The sequence below is a fragment of the Pristiophorus japonicus genome, chromosome 2 (genome assembly GCF_044704955.1).
Source record: "Pristiophorus japonicus isolate sPriJap1 chromosome 2, sPriJap1.hap1, whole genome shotgun sequence".
Classification (NCBI taxonomy): domain Eukaryota; kingdom Metazoa; phylum Chordata; class Chondrichthyes; family Pristiophoridae; genus Pristiophorus; species Pristiophorus japonicus.
Genome location: NC_091978.1, coordinates 71,474,931 through 71,495,269, shown reverse-complemented (window position 1 = coordinate 71,495,269; position 20,339 = coordinate 71,474,931). Strand labels below are relative to the sequence as shown.

Genomic DNA, 20,339 nt, shown 5'->3' with positions numbered 1-20,339 from the left:
CAGTACATGCACTGGGAGATAGTGAACCACAGTGGGATAGTGAGGATGATGAGATGGGCCAGCAGGAATTGGTACAGGACAGGATACAAATTGGAGTTTATGGAAGGTGAGGATGGAAAGCTAACAAGGAGCACATTGGAGCAATTGGGTCTAGATATGGATAAGGGTTTCAGTGGCAGTGGGGTTGAAACAGTGATGGAGGCAGGAAAAGAATTCTTACATTGGAAAAGAAATCAGGTGAGGTGTAAAATGGGCTACTAATTTACTATCACAAATTTTTTTCTTTGGTTCATTTAATCAGAAATAAATCTCACACTTTCAGCACTCACATTCTCTTTCAGTAATATCTGTATTCACCATTGCTACAAAATGCTACTTTTGTTTTACAACTTTCCCCATTGCACCAGAATGTCATTTCCTTCCCCTGCTCCAATTCTCCCCCAGCAGTGAAGAGCAGCAAGATCAGTGACACAAGGGGCCCAAGTTTCCACAAGAAAAAAAACGGGCGCCCCTCCGAGTTGGGCGCCCGTTTTTCGCGCCTAAAACGGCGCCTAAAAAAATCCTCGGTATTCTCCACCTACTTACAGGTCCTCTGGCCATTGGCGCAGCCGGCACGAGCTGTGGGGGGGCGGAGCCAGGTCTCGGCGCTGAAAACAGTGCCGGGACCTCTGCACATGCGCGCTACAGTGGGCACGCAAGTGCAGTAGCTCCAGGCGCCGAACTGTGTGGGAGGGGCCCGAAGCACGCAGCTCCTAGCCCTGGCTGAATGGCCTCACTGGGGCTGCGTGAATGAGGCTCCTCCCATGGCCAGCTCCTGCTCCCCGCCCGACCAGACCCGGCACTCGCGCCCCCCCGCCTCGACACCCGCCTCGACACCCGCTCCCCCCCCCCCGCCGACCAGACCCGCCTCGACACCCGCTCCCCCCCCCCCTGCCGACCAGACCAGCCTCGACACCCGCTCCCCCCCCCCCGCCGACCAGACACCCGCTCCCCCCCTCCCCCCCCCCCCCCCCGCCGACCAGACCCGACCCGAAATCCGCTCCCCCCCCCCCCGCCGACCAGACCCGACCCGAAACCCGCTCCCCCCCCCCCGCCGACCAGAGCCGACCCGACATCCGCTCCCCCCCCCCCCCCCCGCCGACCAGACCCGACCCGACACCCGCTCCCCCCCCCACCCCCCCCCGCCGACCAGACACCCGCTCCCCCCCCCCCGCCGACCAGACACCCGCTCCCCCCCCCCCCGCCGACCAGACCCGACCCGAAATCCCCCCCCCCCCCCCGCCGACCAGACCTGACCCGACACCCGCTCCCCCCCCGCCGACCAGACCCGACCCGACATCCGCTCCCCCCCCCCCGCCAACCAGACACCCGCTCCCCCCCCTCCCCCCCCCGCCGACCAGACCCGACCTGACATCCGCTCCCTCCCCCGCCGACCAGACCCGACCCGACACCCGCTCCCCCCCCCCCCGCCGACCAGACCCGACCCGACACCCGCCCCCCCCCCCCCCGCCGACCAGACCCGACCCGACACCTGCTCCCCCCCAACCCGACCCGACCCGACACCCGCGTCCCCCGCCGACCAGACCCGACCCGACACCCGCTCCCCCCCCCCCCCCCCAGCCGACCAGACCCGACCCGACACCCGCCCCCCCCCCCCCCCCCCGCCGACCCGACCCGACACCCGCGTCCCCCGCCGACCAGACCCGACCCGACACCCGCCCCCCCCCTCCCCCCGCCGACCAGACCCGACCCGACACCTGCTCCCCCCCCAACCCGACCCGACCCGACACCCGCGTCCCCCGCCGACCAGACCCGACCCGACACCCGCCCCCCCCTCCCCCCGCCGACCCGACACCCTCCCACCCCCCGCCGACCAGACACGACCCGACCCGACCCCCGCTCCAGACCCGACCCGACACCCGCTCCCCCTCCCCCCCCCCCCCCCCGGACTGACCCGACCCGCGCTCCTGTTCCCCGACGCCCCCCCCCCCACGCCGCTCTCTCTCTCTCCTCCTTCCTCTCTCTCTCTCCTCTCTCCCTCTCCCTCTCTCTCCCTCTCTCTCCCTCTCTCTCCCTCTCTCTCCCTCTCTCTCCCTCTCTCCCTCCCTCTCTCTCCCTCTCTCTCCCTCTCTCTCCCTCTCTCCCTCCCTCTCCTCTCTCTCCCTCCCTCCCCTCTCTCTTCTCTCTCCCTCCCTCCCTCTCTCTCTTCTCCCTCCCTCCCTCCCCTCTCTCTCTTCTCTCTCCCTCCCTCCCTCCCCTCTCTCTCTCCCTCCCCCCCTCCCTCCCCTCTCTCTCCCCCCTCCCCTCTCTCTCCCCCTCCCTCTCTCCCCCTCCCTCCCCTCCCCTCTTCCTCCCTCCCTCTCTCTCCCTCCCCTCTCTCTCCCCCTCCCTCCCTCCCCTCTCTCTCCCCTCCCTCCCTCCCCTCTCTCTCCCCTCTCTCTCCCCCTCCCTCCCTCCCTCCCTCCCCTCTCTCCCCTCTCTCTCCCCCTCCCTCCCTCCCTCCCCTCTCTCTCCCCCTCCCTCCCTCCCTCCCCTCTCTCTCCCCCTCCCTCCCTCCCTCCCTCTCTCTCCCCCTCCCTCCCTCCCTCCCCTCTCTCTCCCTCCCTCCCTTCTCTCTTCCCACCCCCCCTCCTCTCTCTGCCCCCCCTCCTCTCTCTTCCCCCCTCCTCCTCTCTTCCCTCCCTCCTCTCTCTCTCCCCCCCTCCTCTCTCTCCCCCCCTTCCTCTCTCTCTCCCCCTCTCCTCTCTCTCCCCCCCCCCTTCCTCTCTCTCTCTCTCCCCCCCCCCCTCCTCTCTCTCTCCCCCCCCTTCCTCTCTCTCTCTCCCCCCACTTCCTCTCTCTCTCTCCCCCCCTTCCTCTCTCTCTCTCCCCCCTTCCGCTCTCTCTCTCCCCCCCCTTCCTCTCTCTCTCTCCCCCCCCTTCCTCTCTCTCTCTCTCTCCCCCCCCCCCTTCCTCTCTCTCTCTCCCTCCCTCCCTCCTTCCTCTCTCTCCCTCTCCCTCCCCTCTCTCCCTCCCTCTCTTGCTCAGCGGCACGAATAGCTGCAGAATTCTCCCTGGCTGAAGCACTTTCACACAGGTAGGAAGATGGTTTATTTAATCTTTTCTTGGCTTATAAATGTTTATTCAGGTTGGATTTATTTGTATAATATTTGTAGAAGTATAAATAAGGATTTATTGTCGAATTTAATGAGTTCCCTTCCCCCCCCCCTCCCCCCCACCTCGTTCTGGACGCCTAATTTGTAACCTGCGCCTGATTTTTTAATGTGTAGAACAGGTTTTTTCAGTTCTACAAAAATCTTCACTGGCTCCATTCTACTTTAGTTTGGAGTACATTTTCACTGTGGAAACTTTCAAATCAAGCGTCAGTGGCCGGACACGCCCCCTTTTGAAGAAAAAATTCTGTTCTAAACTAGAACTGTTTTACCTGACTAGAACTGCAGAAAAAAAAATGTGGAGAATTGCGATTTCTAAAATAGTCCGTTCTCCACCAGTTGTGCCTAAAAATCAGGCGCGAATCATGTGGAAACTTGGGCCCAAGGAGAGGAGGGAAGAAAATAAAATTCTCATGTATGATGAGTGTACAATATGCATTTTTTTTTAAGAATAAATTAAGATAAAGAACATCTCTCTATTCCAGTAAAGAAGCATTATCTTAGATAAATTACGGCACAGAAGGAAGGCATTCGGCCCATTGTGTCTGTGCCGGTAGTGACAATCTGGATGGAGCTCTCAACTATACTCGGACCTTTGTACAAGTTATGTGGAAGTTCTTGATGCGCAAAGCAAAACAACTGAGATTATGTGATGTAAAACCTATTTTATATTTCATGCGAGGGCTAATCTGATGTACCAGCAAGAGACACGTCTCAAATGAAATTTAATTACATGCAAGATTATTCATCAGGTATTCCGTTTATACCACAAATCACCTAAATCATACGTGCCTATATGTTACTTAGTATAATTGGTCACTGTGGCGCACATACAAACAAACCAATGGTCCACCTCACACATTGGCCCTGAAATTCCGATGTCCTGGATCCGTACAAAGTTTCTACGGACCCGGGAAGGCATCAGAAAAGCCGGGTTTCAGCGCGCAATGCGCATGTGCTGAAAACCGGCTTTTCTGATCTGTCAAGTTTCTGGCATATCGGGAGCGAGGACACTTGCAGGGCAAGATTTCCGATATTTACGCATATCTTGCCCAGCAAATGTCCTCAAAAATCTTGCGCCTGAAAAAGCAGGTGTATAGCCTACTTTTACAGGCGCAAGTGTTTAAAAATACACAAAAACATTTTAAAATAAAGTTATAAAAAACACATTTTATTGTTAAAAACCCTCCCCACTAAGGTAAGTTTATTTTAAGGCATCTTTTTTAAAATCTTCATGAAAATATATATTTTTTACAAGAACTTTAATTTAAATGATTTTGAAATGTGTAGTGTATTTTTCTATTTTTTGTGTGTTTGGGGGGGAGGGGGTGGTTTCATTCATAATAATGGGAACTCCAACTTACAGAGTTCACATTATTATGAATGAGACAATACTGTACCTTGATCGGCTGCCCAGAGCTATGTGACTACAGCTCCAGCCCTGCGCACGTCCTGACGTGCATGTGCTCCGATGCGTAGGAGTGAAGGCCTCAGGTTCGGAAGTTCGAACAGGCGCAGCAGGAACATGTAGGTGCGCATCTTTTTTAACTTTTTCAATCGATTGCCCGCGATCGGAATTTCAGGCCAATTGCATAATAGTAAAAACCTAAATATGGGAACCTCCGTGCTATTTGTTTAAATTAAGTAAAGCTCATTGCCATTTCTACCCCATTCTTTATTTCTAATCTCTGGCAAAATATCCACTGCTCAATAAAGCCAGTTAATGCATTGATTCCACAGAACTTTCTCCTTATCTCAGAAAAGCAGCTGCAACTAGTCTTGAAGAAATTAAACCTAAATATAGAGCAACAGTTGGGTATGTCCCGGAATGACCCTTAGAGGAAAAGCATTTGCCAGCTTATTTGTTATATGCAGCTTCTTTAAAGACAGACACTAAATAAAACACATGGCACTGTGATTCTCAGAAACCATCAACTCTTCTCAAATGTTTGCTGTTCAAGTTTCTACACAGCTAATATTGGGAAAAACATTTATTAGCAATTTAGATTTTGGTATCAAAAACACAATTTCTAAATTTGCGCATTACACCAAATAGTCAATACTGAGGAGAGCTACAACAAATTACAGGAGGACTTTAATAAACTTGCAGAATGGGCATATAATTGCCAAATGCAGTTCAACACAGATAAATGTGAGGTTATACGTTTTGGTAGGAAGAATAGGGAGATCACTTATTAGTTGACGGGTGTGAGTCTAGGTGGGGTAGAGGAACAAAGGGATCTCGGAGTACAAATACACAAACCACTAAAAGTTGCGACACAAGTTTGCAAGGGTATAAAAATGCAAACCAAGCACTAGGGTTTATTTCTAGAGGTATAGATTTGAAAAGTAGGGAAGTTATGCTAAACCTTAGTTAGACCACACTTAGAGTACTGCGTACAGTTCTGGTCGCCATATTATAAAAAGGATGCAAAGGCACTGGAGAGTGTACAGAGAAGATTTACAAGCATGATACCAGAAATGCGAGGTATTCATATCAGGAAAGAATGAACAGGCTGGATCTTTCCTCTTGAAAAAAGAAGGCTGAGGGATGACGTAATAGATGTCTTCAAAATTATGACAGGTTTTGATAGAGTGGATACTGAGAAAATGTTTCCACTTGTGGGGAAGAACATAATAAGAGGACATCAATATAAGATAGTCATCAAGAAATCCAGTCGGAATTCAGAAGAAACTTCTTTACCCAAAGAGTGGTGAGAATGGAGCTCGCTACCACAGGGAGTGGTTGAAGCGAATAGTGTCGATGCATTTAAGGGGAGGCTAGACAAGCATATGGGGGAGAAGGGAATATCTGATTGTGCTGATAGATTTAGATGAGGAAAGATGGGAGGAGGCTCGAGTGGAGCATAAATGGACTGGTTGGGCCATGTTTCTGTGCTTTATATCCTATGTAATCCTATGTAATTGGTTCTAAGCCTACAATCCTATCTTCTAATAGATCTGGTTGGTTCATTTTTGACAACCTCCAATACCAGTGAAAATGCTATTTTTTCTTGTGAAACATTGGCAAATCAAACATGGGTTAAAAGATGTCAGTTGGCATGTATGGTGCTGTTGGCAGACTATTTAACCACAGGGCATTATGCAAACCTTGCATCAGGAATGGCTGACTTTTTTCCTGCTCAGATCCATTGTCATGTTCTAATTCTGCTGATCAGCTAACTCTGCACACATCAATGATAGAACCAGTGCCCTTCAGGTATGGTACCTTATCGATTTGGCTACCAGGACCTTGGGCGTTTCTGGGTTCCACACCAACAGCATCTTTATCACCCCTCTAAATTTTCACCAGTTTGTGTTTCTATATGGTGTAGGGGGTGGTGGGTCTGTCAGCTTGCTTCCCTGACCCAGAGTGGTTGCGAGCTGCTCCCACTCCCTGATTCTCGAGCTTGGATTTATTAATCAGGGTTTATAAAGTACAGCAGACAATTGTTTTGTACAAAGAAGGTATAAGTTTTATTCAAGAAAGCAATTAACACTAATAAACTCCAATAAAACTGTTAAATCTTACAAAAAGGTTCTAAACAATGGGGAATACTTTATTACAGGTAATAAACACAACAGAAATACCTCCCACCTCCCACTTACTCTCTAACTAGGTCAAACTCTAGGGCTCCAGAGATTCATGCTCACCAGATCTTTTCCTTTGACAGCTAGGGCTACTCTGGGCTCGCTAAAGGATTTTACAGTGGGTGATGATTGGGAGGCCTTTACGGAAAGGCTCGAGTACTACTTTATAGCAAACAAACTGACGGAGGACACGAACGCACTGAGAGAGAAGCGTAAGGCGATATTGCTGTTCAGTTGTGGCGATGAGGTTTACTGTCTCGTCAGGGATTTGCTGGCACCCGCGAGCGCCAAGGACAAGTCATATGAGGAGCTGATTGAACTCATTCGTTACCAACTGAAACCGAAGGAGAGCATCCTCACGGCCAGGCACAAATTCTACCACCACTGCAGACGGAGGGCCAGGATGTCACCAAATATGCTGCAGACATCAGGAGACTCGCGGCGCCGTGTGATTTTGGCACATAACTTGACGAGGTGTTGCAAGATGTTTTTGTTATGGGGATTAGCCATGAGGGTCTCATTCACAAGCTGCTATCCACTGAACCTACAGTCACCCTGAAGCAAGCCATCACTATCAGCCGGGCATTTATGACCTTGACTTGCAGCACCAAGCAGATAATCCGCCACACTGTCTCGAACCCTGCAGGCACTGTCTACAGGATAACGCCTGTCACGGACAAAACTGCAGAACGTGGCTGTGCCCAGGGCAGAGAGCACGGACCTCAGGGTCCTGCAACTCAGAGTCCACCGAGGGGGGCTAATCGAGAAGCACCATGCTGGCCCTGCGGAGGAAGCCATGGGGCTCACCGGTGTAGGTTTGCGGAGTATACGTGCAATGCCTGCCACATGAAAGGCCACCTTCAGCGTATGTGCAAAAGAAACCTGACTCACTGTGTGGCTGAGGAGATGGTAGAGGATCCACCATCCAGCGAGGAGCAGGCAGAAGAAGATGAGGCGTTTGGACTGTATACGTGTACCGACGATTCGGCCCCAGTGGTTTTAGAAGTCAAGATTAACGGAGTCCCAGTGAATATGGAAGTGGACACTGAATCGGGTCAGTCGCTGATGAGTCAGGAAACTTTTGATAAACTGTGGATCAACCCAGCTGCACGACCCAAGCTGGTCCCGGTCACGGCGAAGCTGCGCCCTACACCAAGGAATGATACCTGTTCTTGGCAGAGCGGATGTGCAGGTCTCTCACGGGGGCGAGACGCACGGTTTACCTTTGTGGATCATTGCAGGCGATGGGCCGACACTACTTGGCAGGAGGTGGATGGGGAAGGTCCGTGGGAGCTGGGAAGACTTCATTCCTCCACAGACCGCTGTCTCCCGTGTTCCCAAAGAGCAGCGCCGACCGAGCTGGAGGAGAAAGAAGGACTTCGACGGGCTGCTCCAGCAGGTACTGTCAGCCCGCAGGCAGAGGCTGGCTCTGGAGGATGTGGCGGTGCGGGGCAGTGCGTTGTGGCTCCCGGGTGCGGTCGAAGTGTGGTGGGTCCCGAGAAAGAGTCGGGAGTGAACTGGTAGGCAGCAACAGGCTAGAGTTCAGCAGGGAAACCAACCTCGCAAAAGGATCCAGAGAAGGAAAGCTGTTCATTGGCGGTCTAAATCTCGACACAGACCGAGTAGGCCCTGGAAAAAGTGCTCTCCAGGTACAGGCAGATCTCCGAGGTGCGAGAGACACCCAAGCGTCCCGCAGTTTCGGCTTTATCACAAGTGTTCTTCTCAAACTCGCTCAGCAGTGCAGTAAAGCCACTCACATCCTCAATTGGTTCAGTAATTGCAGAAAGCTCCTCCTAAACAAAATAAACATTTAACCTACGCCTTTTCTGTACCATTTCCTCAGGCACGCTACATCTCTTTTGGCGTGGAACCTTCTTTTCTGTAATCGGCTGCAACTGTTGGCGGAGTTGTTTCAATGTAAAGGGGCACAGGGAGCTCAAGATGGTGGCGAGCCTCGTGGCAGCAGAAGTCTGCAGAGAAAGGCAAGCAGAGCAACTAAAATGGCGACACCCAGTGGAAGCCTCATGGGAACAACAAGATGGCATCTTAAAAGGGAAATGTACCCGGGAGTCATAAAAGGGCCTTACACCATTGGCGGTCCCCACAAAGAGACTTTTGTAAGGCAAGAGTGAGTCTAAATGAGTAATGTGATTTGTATGATGACGTGAGTTAATATTTTGATGCTGAAATGATTACTGTGTTTAAAATGATGGGTGATTTACGAAAATGTATCACGATGTACAAGTAAAAAGGCTACTGGATCTGTGACTAATGGACTAATGCAATTGTCGATTTTATGTGATTCATGCAATGGTTCAGCAGCGGCAGATGAGCCACAAAGGCGACTACTTTCTGAGAACAGAGGCAACGTACTAGTTGCGATACCTTGTCTCAGCGCAGCTCATTACCTTGGGCAAAAAGGGACTATATGCCGCCACCGTACCTCACCCAGTGGAGCTGGGATTAAATAACTGTCTATGTGTACCTGCTTTCTGTTGGAGATGATGTTTGTGTACTTCATCACCCATGTAAGGACTGCAAATACCACATGCTTGCACCAGATCGCAAGCATAATCTCCACATGGGGAGAAGAGGGAAGTGGATGGTCATGGACTCACACTCACAAATCAACCAGGACGAACAAGGTCGAGGTTACCGGCAATGGCCTTTGGAACTGGGGTGGTGGGGGGGGGGCGTGAGTGCAATGTTATGTATTGTCCAGGTACATTAAATGTATGGTTACAATGGGCCGCCACAGAGGGCGCTGTGGTGGGAGACCTGGAAGTACCTGCAAGACAGAGTATAAAAGGCTGCCCACTACTCTGGAGTTACACAATAAAGGATTAACGTCACAGCAGCTACTACAACACCAGACTGTGTGGAGTCAGTGATTTGAGTGCTACATACATCACATAAACTTTCTGCTTAATAGTCCCAAATTGAATTTCCTTTTCAGTGAGTCCAAACACTGGGGGGTTTCCACGAATTTTGGAATCTTACAATGGGTGGTTTTATGTTGTTAAATCAAAACCATGCACTAACTGTGAAATTGAGTTTTAATTCTATTTGTCTTTCTCTACAGCATGGTTTGTTCCGTCTACGCAGTGGAGACTATTTTATTGAACCTATTCATAGCCACCCAAGGAAAGGAGAAGAGCAACAACCGCACATTATTTATAAGAGGCATGTTACCCAGCATTCTCACAGGAAGCGCCGTGATTTCACACCTATGGGCACAGGGACATGTGGAATAGAAGGTATGGTTAACAACTAATGCACATAATTTCATGAGGAGGGTAATGCTTTGCGGAAGGAAAATAAAATACTGTAATTACAGCTGAAAGTGTGAGGATCCTGCTGAGCAGCCATATTTTCCAATTGCATGGAAAGAGGAGCTTTTATACAGCGGAGCCTATTGTGTAATTAAAGTCTAAACATTATTCTGAAAGTTTGAAATCCCTCTATTTTCTTTATGTACTGAGCCCAGCCAAGACATCATGTGGATAACCTACCGCCTGGAACTGGCCACCAGTAGATGCCTGAAAGAAGCCCAGGCATTTTCTTCCATCTCCTTCTTTTCCTCCTTTCTGTGGGAAGTGCATAGCCTCCACTTATTGCCTCTACAGGTTAGCACAACTGAAATTAGGAATTTACTGGCGAGGCTATGAAACTTGACGCACTTCACTGGGATAAAGATGTGTAGGTAGAATACTTCTTAAATTATTATAGTTATTTCTTATGTATATTTCTGCTATAGTATTTAATCATTATGTAAGGTCAGACTCAAGCATGTGTTAAAACTGTCTAATTGGATTGCATGAACGTGTCTATTTTAAAACACATCGATTTTAAAATTCTCATCCTTGTTTTCAAATTCCATCCATGGCCTTGCCCCTCCCTATCTCTCTTTAACCTCCTCCAGCCCCACAACACTCCCAGATCTCTCTGCTCCTCTAATTCCGGCTTCTCGTGCATCCTTTATTTTAATCGCTCCACCATTGGCATCTGTGCCTTCAGCAGCCGAGGCCCTAAGCTTTGGAATTCCCTCCCTACACCTCTCTGCCTCTACCTCTCTTTCCTCCTTTAAAACGCTCCTTACAACCTAACTTTTGGTCATCTGCCCCAATATCTCCTTAAGTAGCTCAGTGTCAAATTTTGTTTGATAGCACTCTTATGAAGTGCCTTGAGACATTTTGCTACATTAAAAACATAAGAACATCAGAACATAAATAGGAGCAGGAGTAGGCCATACGGCCTCCAGAGCCTGCTCCGCCAATAAATACGATCATAGCTGATCCGATCATGGACTCAGGTCTACTTCCCTGCCCGCTCCCCATAACCCTTTAATCCCTTAGCATTTAAGAAACTGTCTATTTCTGCCTTAAATTTATTCAATATCCCAGCTTCCACAGCTCTCTGAGGCAGCGAATTCCACAGATTTACAACCCTCTGAGAGAAGAAATTTCTCCCCATCTCAGTTTTATATGGGCGGCCCCTTATTCTAAGATCATGCCCTCTAGTTCTAGTCTTCCCTATCAGTGGAAACATCCTCTCTGCATCCACCTTGTCAAGCCCCCTCATAATCTTATACATTTTGATAAGATCACCTCTCATTCTTCTGAATTCCAATGAGTAGAGGCCCAACCTATTAAACCTTTCCTCATAAGTCAACCCCTCATCTCCGGAATCAATCTAGTGAACCTTCTCTGAACTGCCTCCAAAGCAAGTATATCCTTTCGTAAATATGGAAACCCAAACCAAAAAGGTGATATATAAATGCAAGTTGTTGTTGTGGACCATTCTAAAGTTAAAAGGTGTCACTGCATTGTAGTTTTATTTAGTAATAGCCTTAAAATTGATCCGCTTTCCTTCTTCAAAGAAATGAAGCAGATACAAATTGGTTATATCCTTAGAGATTTTAGAAGAATCAGAGAACAGGTTAAAGGATTCTTCTTTGTAGTGGCTGTAGGCTCCTGCTTACTGGCAGGGATCCTCTCTGCATACAAAGTGACCCCTGACCCAGGAGAATGGTTCATGGTCAGAAGCTTTGCACCAACCACCAACAAAATGCAGATAGCGCTGTTTAGTTTCGGTAAATAAATGTTATGCATTGTGTTAGCTTTTCAAATCTCAGATCCATGTGTAATATTACAGCAATATCTCTCATTGTACTCTTGTTTTAGCTTGTCTCTGCAGCCCTAACTATAGACTTTTCTGTACTGCTTGCTGCCTTATTACACATAAAAAATAAAGTCAGAAAAAAGTTCATTTAACAAAAACAGGAGTAATAAGAGTAATGGAACTGACTGCCAATATAAACAGGTAATTCTTCCTAAATCCTTTTATGTTGAGCTCAGAATAGGACAACAAAGCTGAGCATATATGAGAGTTTAGATAAGACTTGGCCTCAAATTGCTCCAGAATCAAATAGCAACAGCAGGACTATGTCTGTTTTCATAACTTATGTGTTCAGAATTAAACAATTACATTTTCCACATGTTTGTGGACCTGGCTTTAATGTGGTCATAATAAACAAGTGCTTTTCTTTGATATAATTTGCTGTGTAGAATTGAATGGTGAGTGATTAACTGAAAATAGATCCCTTTTTTTGAAGTAATAAATCGTGCAGGCATCATGGCAATGAATGAAGAATTGGAAACATTAATGACCTTTCATTTACAACTAATTTTGCACAGATTGGAGATCAACTGTTAACACTCTCCTTTGAAATGAACAATGGGGCAGAAATTCCAGCCGCCCGGATCCGTACTGAGTGTGTACGGACCCAGGAAGGCATCGCAAAAGCTGGTTTTCAGCGCACAATGCGCATGCGCTGAAAACCGGCTTTACCGATCTGTCAAATTGGAGCTTGACCGATCCACGCATCTCTACATCCAGATCTCTCTCAGAGAGAAACCATCAGCGGCAGGTCGGGGCCATAAAAGGAGCGGTGTGCGGAGGCCCAGGAGCAGCGTGGAGGCATACCACTGCAAGATGCAGCGCGAGCTGCTGCAGGAGGGCAACGGCAGCGAACAGTGACATCAGCAAGGTCCAGGTCGATTGGAGCTTGGGCAGATACAGCAAGAGCGGCGAGATCGGGGCAAAGGAGCTGTGAGAGATTGTGGAGGGATGTGATCGGGGCCTGGGGAGGTGTAAGTTCGGGGCCAGGGGCCCCAGGGGAGCACAGGCCAGCCCACACTGCGATATGTGTGCGCACTAGGTCCGTGCAGCAGAGCAGGTCTCCAGTTGTCTTGGGTAACCCTTGCCACTGGACCAAGACCTAGCTCTGTCAAGCCCGTGTGGTGGCTGGTGTGCAACGGCCACCACACGTTAAAAAAAATCATGCAGAGGCATCTTCCACCCTCGAGGATGTAATTCAGGTTGTTCATTCGAAACACCTGTGAACTCATCCTTTTTTTTGGCATGGAAGCAAGTCATCCTCGTTTCGAGGGACCGCCTATGTTGATGACATCCAGGACATTCGCATGGGCAAGATTGTGGTAATTACCCATGCCTTGCCCAGCAAATGTCCTGAAAACTCTTGCGCCTGATAAAAGAAGGCACATAGTCTACTTTTACAGGTGTAAGAATTTTAAAACACATTTACACCATAAAAAATAAAATTAAGAAAACACATTTTATTTTTAAGAACCCTGCCCACTATGTTAAATGTATTTTAAAGCATCGTTTCAAAACTTTTTTAAAAATTGGAAAAATATATATATTTAATAATACATAAATAACTTTAATTTAAATTAATGTTAAATATTTCCCTTAGCAGACGGGTCAACAACCAGGGGGCGTAAATTTAAAGTAATTAGTAGAAGGTTTAGAGGGGATTTGAGGGGAAATTTCTTCACGCAGAGGGTGGTGGGAGTCTGGAACTCACTGCCTGAAAGGGTGGTAGAGGCAGAAATCCTCACCACATTTAAAAAGTACTTGGATGTGCATTTGAAGTGCCATAACCTGCAGGGTTACGGATCTAGTGCTGGAAAGTGGGATTAGGCTAGATAGCCTCTTGTTGGCTGGCACGGATACGATGGGCCGAAATGGCCTCCTTCCGTGCTGTAAACTTCTATGATACAGAAGTCTCTGGTTGTGGACCTTCCCTGGTTTCAGATTGTGGGTAGGTGGTCATATAGCCCAAAACAAATGATGGTCCACCACATCCAGAGCTGTCATCATGAATTGTTTCAGTTCTGTTGTTGACAGTGCTTTTCCTTGCAATTGTTCAGGCAGAAACGATTCCTGGACTTTGGCCACTATGTCACTGAGGCATCAGTGTGGAACATTTATTGAAACAGAAATGCCACGAGCAGCAGCAACAGCACAGTAATAAAAATTAGGAAAGCAAAGCGGAAATCTGAATTGACAATATCAAAGAATATAAGAAGAAATGGAAGGGGTAAAAATTGGGGCGCACCTCTGTTGTGGCGTTAACCCGGGCGGAGCGGTAAATTTTGCGTCGGGAAATGGTTTGTGTCTCCAGCTGCAAAATTTACAAGCTGAGCTCTGAGTGTGGAGCGGAGCACTTAGGGAGGTGCACACCTCTTTCAGAGTGCTCAGCCGGCTGAGCAAATGAAAATCCCGGGGTAAACAGCCAGCCTCCGAGCATCCTAAGAGAGGCTTCTGTGGAAAAAAAAATCTGAAAAAAAACCCAAAAGCATTTCCAATACTTTACTGACGCCACATCCACCTGAATCGCGAAAATTAAAAAATGAATACAAATTGCACTTACCGTTGGTTCACATTCCTTCCCTCACTGCGGCTGCTATAGCTGGAACCGCCAGCTTTTACAGGCGGTCCCACTCGGACACGCTACGGGACGATACGGATCGGGCAAGTTTAAAATTTTGAGGTGTTGCACACTGGCTCGCCTCTCCCGGGCAGTACTGGTCCGCACCCCTGCAAACTCAGCTCCGAATGTCCCGGTGAGACGCTGAAAGTTGGCTGCCCACCGGGAAATGCTCTCCACCACAATTACCGCCCCTCCAGGGCAAAAACAGCGGCAACAAAGTGTTTTATAGGGATATCATAACAGTTAAGGTAGAAAGAAAAGGGATTCTAACCAAACTTAAGGAGGATAAGACTCTTGGTCCAGATGGATTGCAGTTGGCAGATGGATTGCAGAGGAGATAGCAGAAGCACTGGTACCTATATACAAAAATTAAATATAAAAGGAATAGTGCCTGAGAACTTGCAAACTGAAAATGTAATTCCAACTTCAAAACGGGAGACGGAATTAATTCAGGGAACCATAGACCAGTTAGCTTAATATCAATGATAAAAAAGATATTAAAATCTTTCCTAAAAGATCAGATAATAAAACATCTGGAGATGTAGGGCTAGAAATTTGGGTTTAACAATTTCGCCCATTTTTGGGCGATAATCGCGGCGGAATTTATTTTTTTACCGCTGGGGTACCGTTACCGCCAGACCTCACAAAATTTGCCAAATGGTGAAGAGTGATAGCAATAACGATAAATCCGGCGTTGCACAACAGAATTTGTGTGCTGGAGCAAAAATATGCGATCGAAAAAGAAAAATTGGACCTTCTGCGCATGCACAGATTTTTTTTCAGTTTTTTCTTTGTCGCGTGCTTCTGGTCAGCTGTCAGGGAGTGCCTGTGCATGCACAGTACACCCAGGGCTGAATCAGCCATTTTTAGATTGCATTCACGATGGAAGGAGATGGGAGAAGATAGCGAGCAAGGAACTTTTAGCACTGAGGCCAATGAGGCCCTAGCACTGCTGTGGAAAGGAGATGGACAGATTTAAATAGGAGGGGTGCAAGTAAACCCCTCCCAGCGGTTTTTCGTTGGATTTGGACCAGCATCGCTGAGGAGGTGTCTTGCATCGATGACATCCAAAGGACCCACACCCAGTGCAGCAAGAGGTTCAAGGACCATTGCAGGGTTGTCAGAGTAAGTAATATTTCTATTGATGCACTCTTTCATTAATTAAATTATAAATCTGACACATGTTGGTACAGGTAGGCTTAGTGTTGCACATGAATGATCTTTACACATTATTAAGATTGCTTTCTGAGATCTTTAAAAGATGTTTCTGCACTTCGATGTCTTCCTTAGATCAGCCATGATCTTATTAAATGGTGGAGTAGGCTCGAGGGGCCAAATGGCCTACTCCTGCTCCTATTTCTTATGTTCTTAAGTTCTCATGAACCACGTGCAACTTCTAGGGCCATTAAACAGAGGACTGTGTTAAATGCACACAGTATGGTATAAGTACTTTGATGGCTTTCTGTGTGTGCCACAAGAGAAGATGGGCTCCCTGGTAACCATTCCCATTATCATCTTTGCAGTAAAAGATGTCCCACAACCGCTGAAAGTAGTGACGGACAGGCGGTGGTCCACCCAGAACAATGTCTCTGACAGACCTGGAGGAGCGAGTGGCCGGACTGATCGGTGCCTCAGGGAAGGCAACTGCCCGTGGGGGTGCTGAGCCCCCGTTCGATAGTGAGGGTAAGTCCTGCAAAATTGGTCCTGCTGGTTTGGGGCAATGTGATGTTGTGTCTGTGGACTAGGGTCGAGGCAATATGGTGTAGTGTTTATGGACTAGAGTTAGGGCAATGTGATGCAGTGTCACTGGATTACATATAATCGAGTAACGGCGGTCCTTCAAATGAGCCTGTACTATGTGACCTGACTTATGTTACCCTGCCCCCTCCTCAGCTGCTCATCACTTGTCTGTTATTTTCTATTTCCAGAGGAGGGGGATGAGGGCGAGGACGAGGAACTTCCAGGAGAGGAGCAGACTGATCAGCCTATTCCAGAGGGGCTGGGGGGCCGATGCACTCGACACCTACTTTTCCTCCGGTCAGCACCTCGTCCGAGGAAGAAACATTCTCGGGCTTTGAGCCATCAAAGTACAAGTGGCATGCAGCAACGTACTCCAGAGGGTGAGTTGGCAAAGCTGGTCTGCTGACTGACAGGCAGACACACACCTGGACATGGTGGAACTGTCCAGGGAGAGCGTCCAGCTCACCCAACAGCTCCTCGAGGTATTGGGTAAGGTTCCCGCAAGCATCGCGGCACTATCTGCGAATGTGACGGAGGTTGGGTCACAGATTGTCCGTGCGAGCCGCGAAACCACCGAAGCTGTCAATGCCAGTGCGCAATTGATGGTCTCGATCTTTGACACTACAGTCCCCAGTGTCACACCCAGACTGACATCACTGTGAGTGGCGAGGCCAAGTAAGAGGCTCACCACTCAGAAGCCGGGCCTTCCATACCCCGAGATTCTCCAGTGGATCCACTCTGGTCGCCTTGCTGCACAAACTCTTGGTGCCAACTTGAATGGGACATGATGCGAGGGAGGGGGATTAGGATGAGTGGGGGCTGGAGGGAGGAGGAACTGGAGGTAAAAGACGTTTGGTGCAGGGGTTGTTGTTTCGTTGTTGATTTGTTGTTTTGTTGTCGCTATTTTATAAAAGTTTTAAAAGTTTCCCAATTCTGTTGTTATAAAAGTTCACAATAAATTATATTCCAGTTTCAAAATTACGTTCACAATGTTTAAAACATTCTTTTGTTCACCTTAACCATTCCTGAATTGAGTCTCATTTACAGAATAAGAGGGGGAATAGTCAACATGGTGGGATAGAGTTGCCAGGCAATGGTCAAATGTGTCATTCACTTTTCAAGCAAAGCGTTGAATTATGAGCTGCTGACATAAGGCTTTTGCTATGGTGAAAGCACCACGATGACTCCCCTGTGGTGGTGGTGGTGGTATGGGTTCCTCGCCAAGCTCCTCATCCTCCTCCTCGTCCTCCCCTCTCTCCTGAGGTGGTCCTGCAGTCCCCAGTGACAAATCCCGTTCCCTCATGATGGCTAAGTTGTGTAGCATGCAGTACACTACAATGAACTCACGTTAAAAAAATCCACACACAAGCATCTTCCACCCTTCAAGATGTAGTTCGGGACCTGGAATATTAGGTCCTTCATTGAAACACCTGTGAACTCATCTCTTTTTGGCGTGGAAGCAAGTCATCCTCGATACGAAGGACTGCCTATGATGATGACAATGAACTCAAATGCCTGTTGAGGGGAGTATTGCAGGCAGCCTCCAGAGTGGTCCAGACATCGGAAGTGCGGCTTGAGCACTCCAATTGTCTTTTCGATAATATTACCTGTGGCTATATGGCTCTTATTATATTATTGCTCGGCTTCTGTCTGAGGGTTCCGCAGGGGGGGTCATGAGCCAGGTGGCGAGGTCATAACCTTTGTCTCCCAGCATCCAGCTCTGGCCTTGTGGCTGATGCTCAAACAGGCATGTGACACTGCTCTCATGCAAGATGAAAGTATCATGGATGCTCCCTGGATATTGGGCATTGACTGCCATGATGTGCTGAGTATGGTTGCAGACGATCTGTTCATTCATGGAGTGGAATCTCTTTCGGTTTCGGTAAACCTCTGGATTGAGTAAAGGTGCTCGCAGAGCGATGTACGTAGTCAATGGCAGCCTGAACCTTGGGAATGCCAGCAATTTGTCTATCTACAGCCCTCTCATTCTGTGCCTCATTGGGAACTTTATGAAGTCCATCCTGCATGCGTACAGTGCAGTAATCACCTGGTGAATGCAGTAATGTGTAGCGTACTGCGAGATGGAGCATATGTCCCCTGTTGATGCCTGAAAGGAGCCTGAGGCAAAGAAGGCAAGTGCTGCAGTCCCCTTCACCTCGACGGGTGGTGCAGTCCTGTTGCTGGAGGTCTGCCTTTATGAGCTAGCATATCTCTGTCAGCATTTCTTTTCGGAAGCGCAGCCTTCTCATGCACTGTGCCTCAGAGAGTTGCAGATATGAGCAATGCGCCCTGTAAAGTCGTTGGGGGTAAGGCCTCCCCCACATAGGTCTACGACCTCTTCGATTACGCTCAAAATGCTCATCAATAAGTCTTCTGCATAGAAAAAGCAGCTTGAAATAATGGCTGACATAGTATAGCCCTCATATCCTTTAAAACAAACTACAAACTCACATAAAACTTCACTATGTAAAACGCAGCCAAATCCTTTTATGAACTGAACTTCCGCTCCGTTTTCTAGATGGCGCCATTAGCGCTGGGTGCGCCCTGGGTCCGACTGTTTTTTTCCTGGCGTGTTTCCGGGCGGACGGTAAAACGGGCAATATAGCTGAATTTTCCGCCTGGGGTGATAGCGCAGTGCTGCATGCCGATTGACGTCATCCAAACACTTAAAACATCGAGCGGGTGACAAGTTTTAGTGTCGCCGCAAAACCACTGCCGGGTGCAAAATGAAAGGCACTATATAAATGGAAGTATTTTTTTTATTTTAAAACCAGAAAGGGATTCTGCGAAATGAGCACTGCACTACTATTAGAGTTGTAGAATAAGTTACCAGGGAAGGTAAACGAAGCTGACAGGATAAATAGGTTGAAGAGACAATTAGAAGGGCTTCTGAATGGAGAGTCGGGATTAGTAATGGTGAATGTAGGTAATTGAGGTTAATTACAAAAGGGATATTTTGGGGGCTTAAAGGCTCTTTTTCTGTTTCTAAAATCACTTGCATCCTTACATTACAATTTATCCAGCATTTAGACAAATAAAAAAAGAAATAGTTTAGCACACCTCATTTTTTTGCAGCATGTTATATTTAAAAATATCAGTGGCATGCAAAGTAATTTAATTACCTTTTTATAATCATTATTCTATATAGTGCAGTGGAGCAGTACACAGTAAATATCAGCTGTAAGGGTTAAGTATGTTAGTCTGATAAATTATATTAGCTTTAGTGTCTGTGTGCACAGTAACTAAAATAGATTGCATTGAAAATGTGAAATAGTAAATTCTAGAAATAATTTTGCTGTCCCATCTAAATAAACTGGGGTATCGACTGAAGTTAAAAGCAAATGACAAGCTTCTTTGGAAAAAAAAATAATTTAAGTAATGAGTATGCAGTGTTCTGACACGTTAATGTTCATATTCTTGCTTTCAAAATGAATCATTGCATGGCTGATGCCTGACCCACCTATGGTTTAATCCCCGATAATGAGTGACGAGTATAAGTGGTGTTTAGAAAGGAAGTTTCCATCTTTCAAAATCAATGTAAGAAGGCATGAGGTACTTCTAAAGTCTGCCACTTGAAGTCGTGCAGTTAGAACCCGCTGTCCTCCGTTTATGTTGCAGAATATATTGAAGCGGTCCTGCAATGTGCTTGGATTTCAAATGCTGTGGAATTTGTAGTATTGACATTGTGTAGCAAAATCCCCAGCATTGCAGGTAGTGACGGAATTTTGACTTTTGTTTACTGGGTGCACACCTTCCCTGCTGGCTAGGAAAAGACATGCAGGCCAGCAATGCAAGGCACTGCCCTGGTGCTTTCAACGATCAGGCAAAAATGGTGGTCAGCCCCATGGTAGATGTTTATATTTCTGAATGCTGGTACAGCTGCCTCTGCATTATCTTGGGCATCTATTTCCTGAGGTGGCTTCTAGAAACACAGGAACATGAGTAGATTAGCCTGACATCGATAGTGGGTAAAATGATGGAATCAATTATTAAGGATGTCATAGCAGCGTATTTGGAAAGAGGTGACATGATAGGTCCAAGTCAGCATGGATTTGTGA

At 47.8% G+C, this 20,339-nt stretch overlaps 1 protein-coding gene across 1 annotated transcript in view; it reads left to right on the top strand.

Annotated features, from left to right (window-relative positions):
* LOC139228763 (A disintegrin and metalloproteinase with thrombospondin motifs 12-like) overlaps positions 1 to 20,339 on the top strand; it is an 801,719-nt gene that overhangs the window by 164,594 nt on the left and 616,786 nt on the right. The window contains exon 3 of the mRNA XM_070860105.1: positions 9,826 to 10,000. Within this exon, the coding sequence (XP_070716206.1) occupies positions 9,826 to 10,000 (175 nt within the window). The remainder of the gene's footprint in view (positions 1 to 9,825; positions 10,001 to 20,339) is intronic.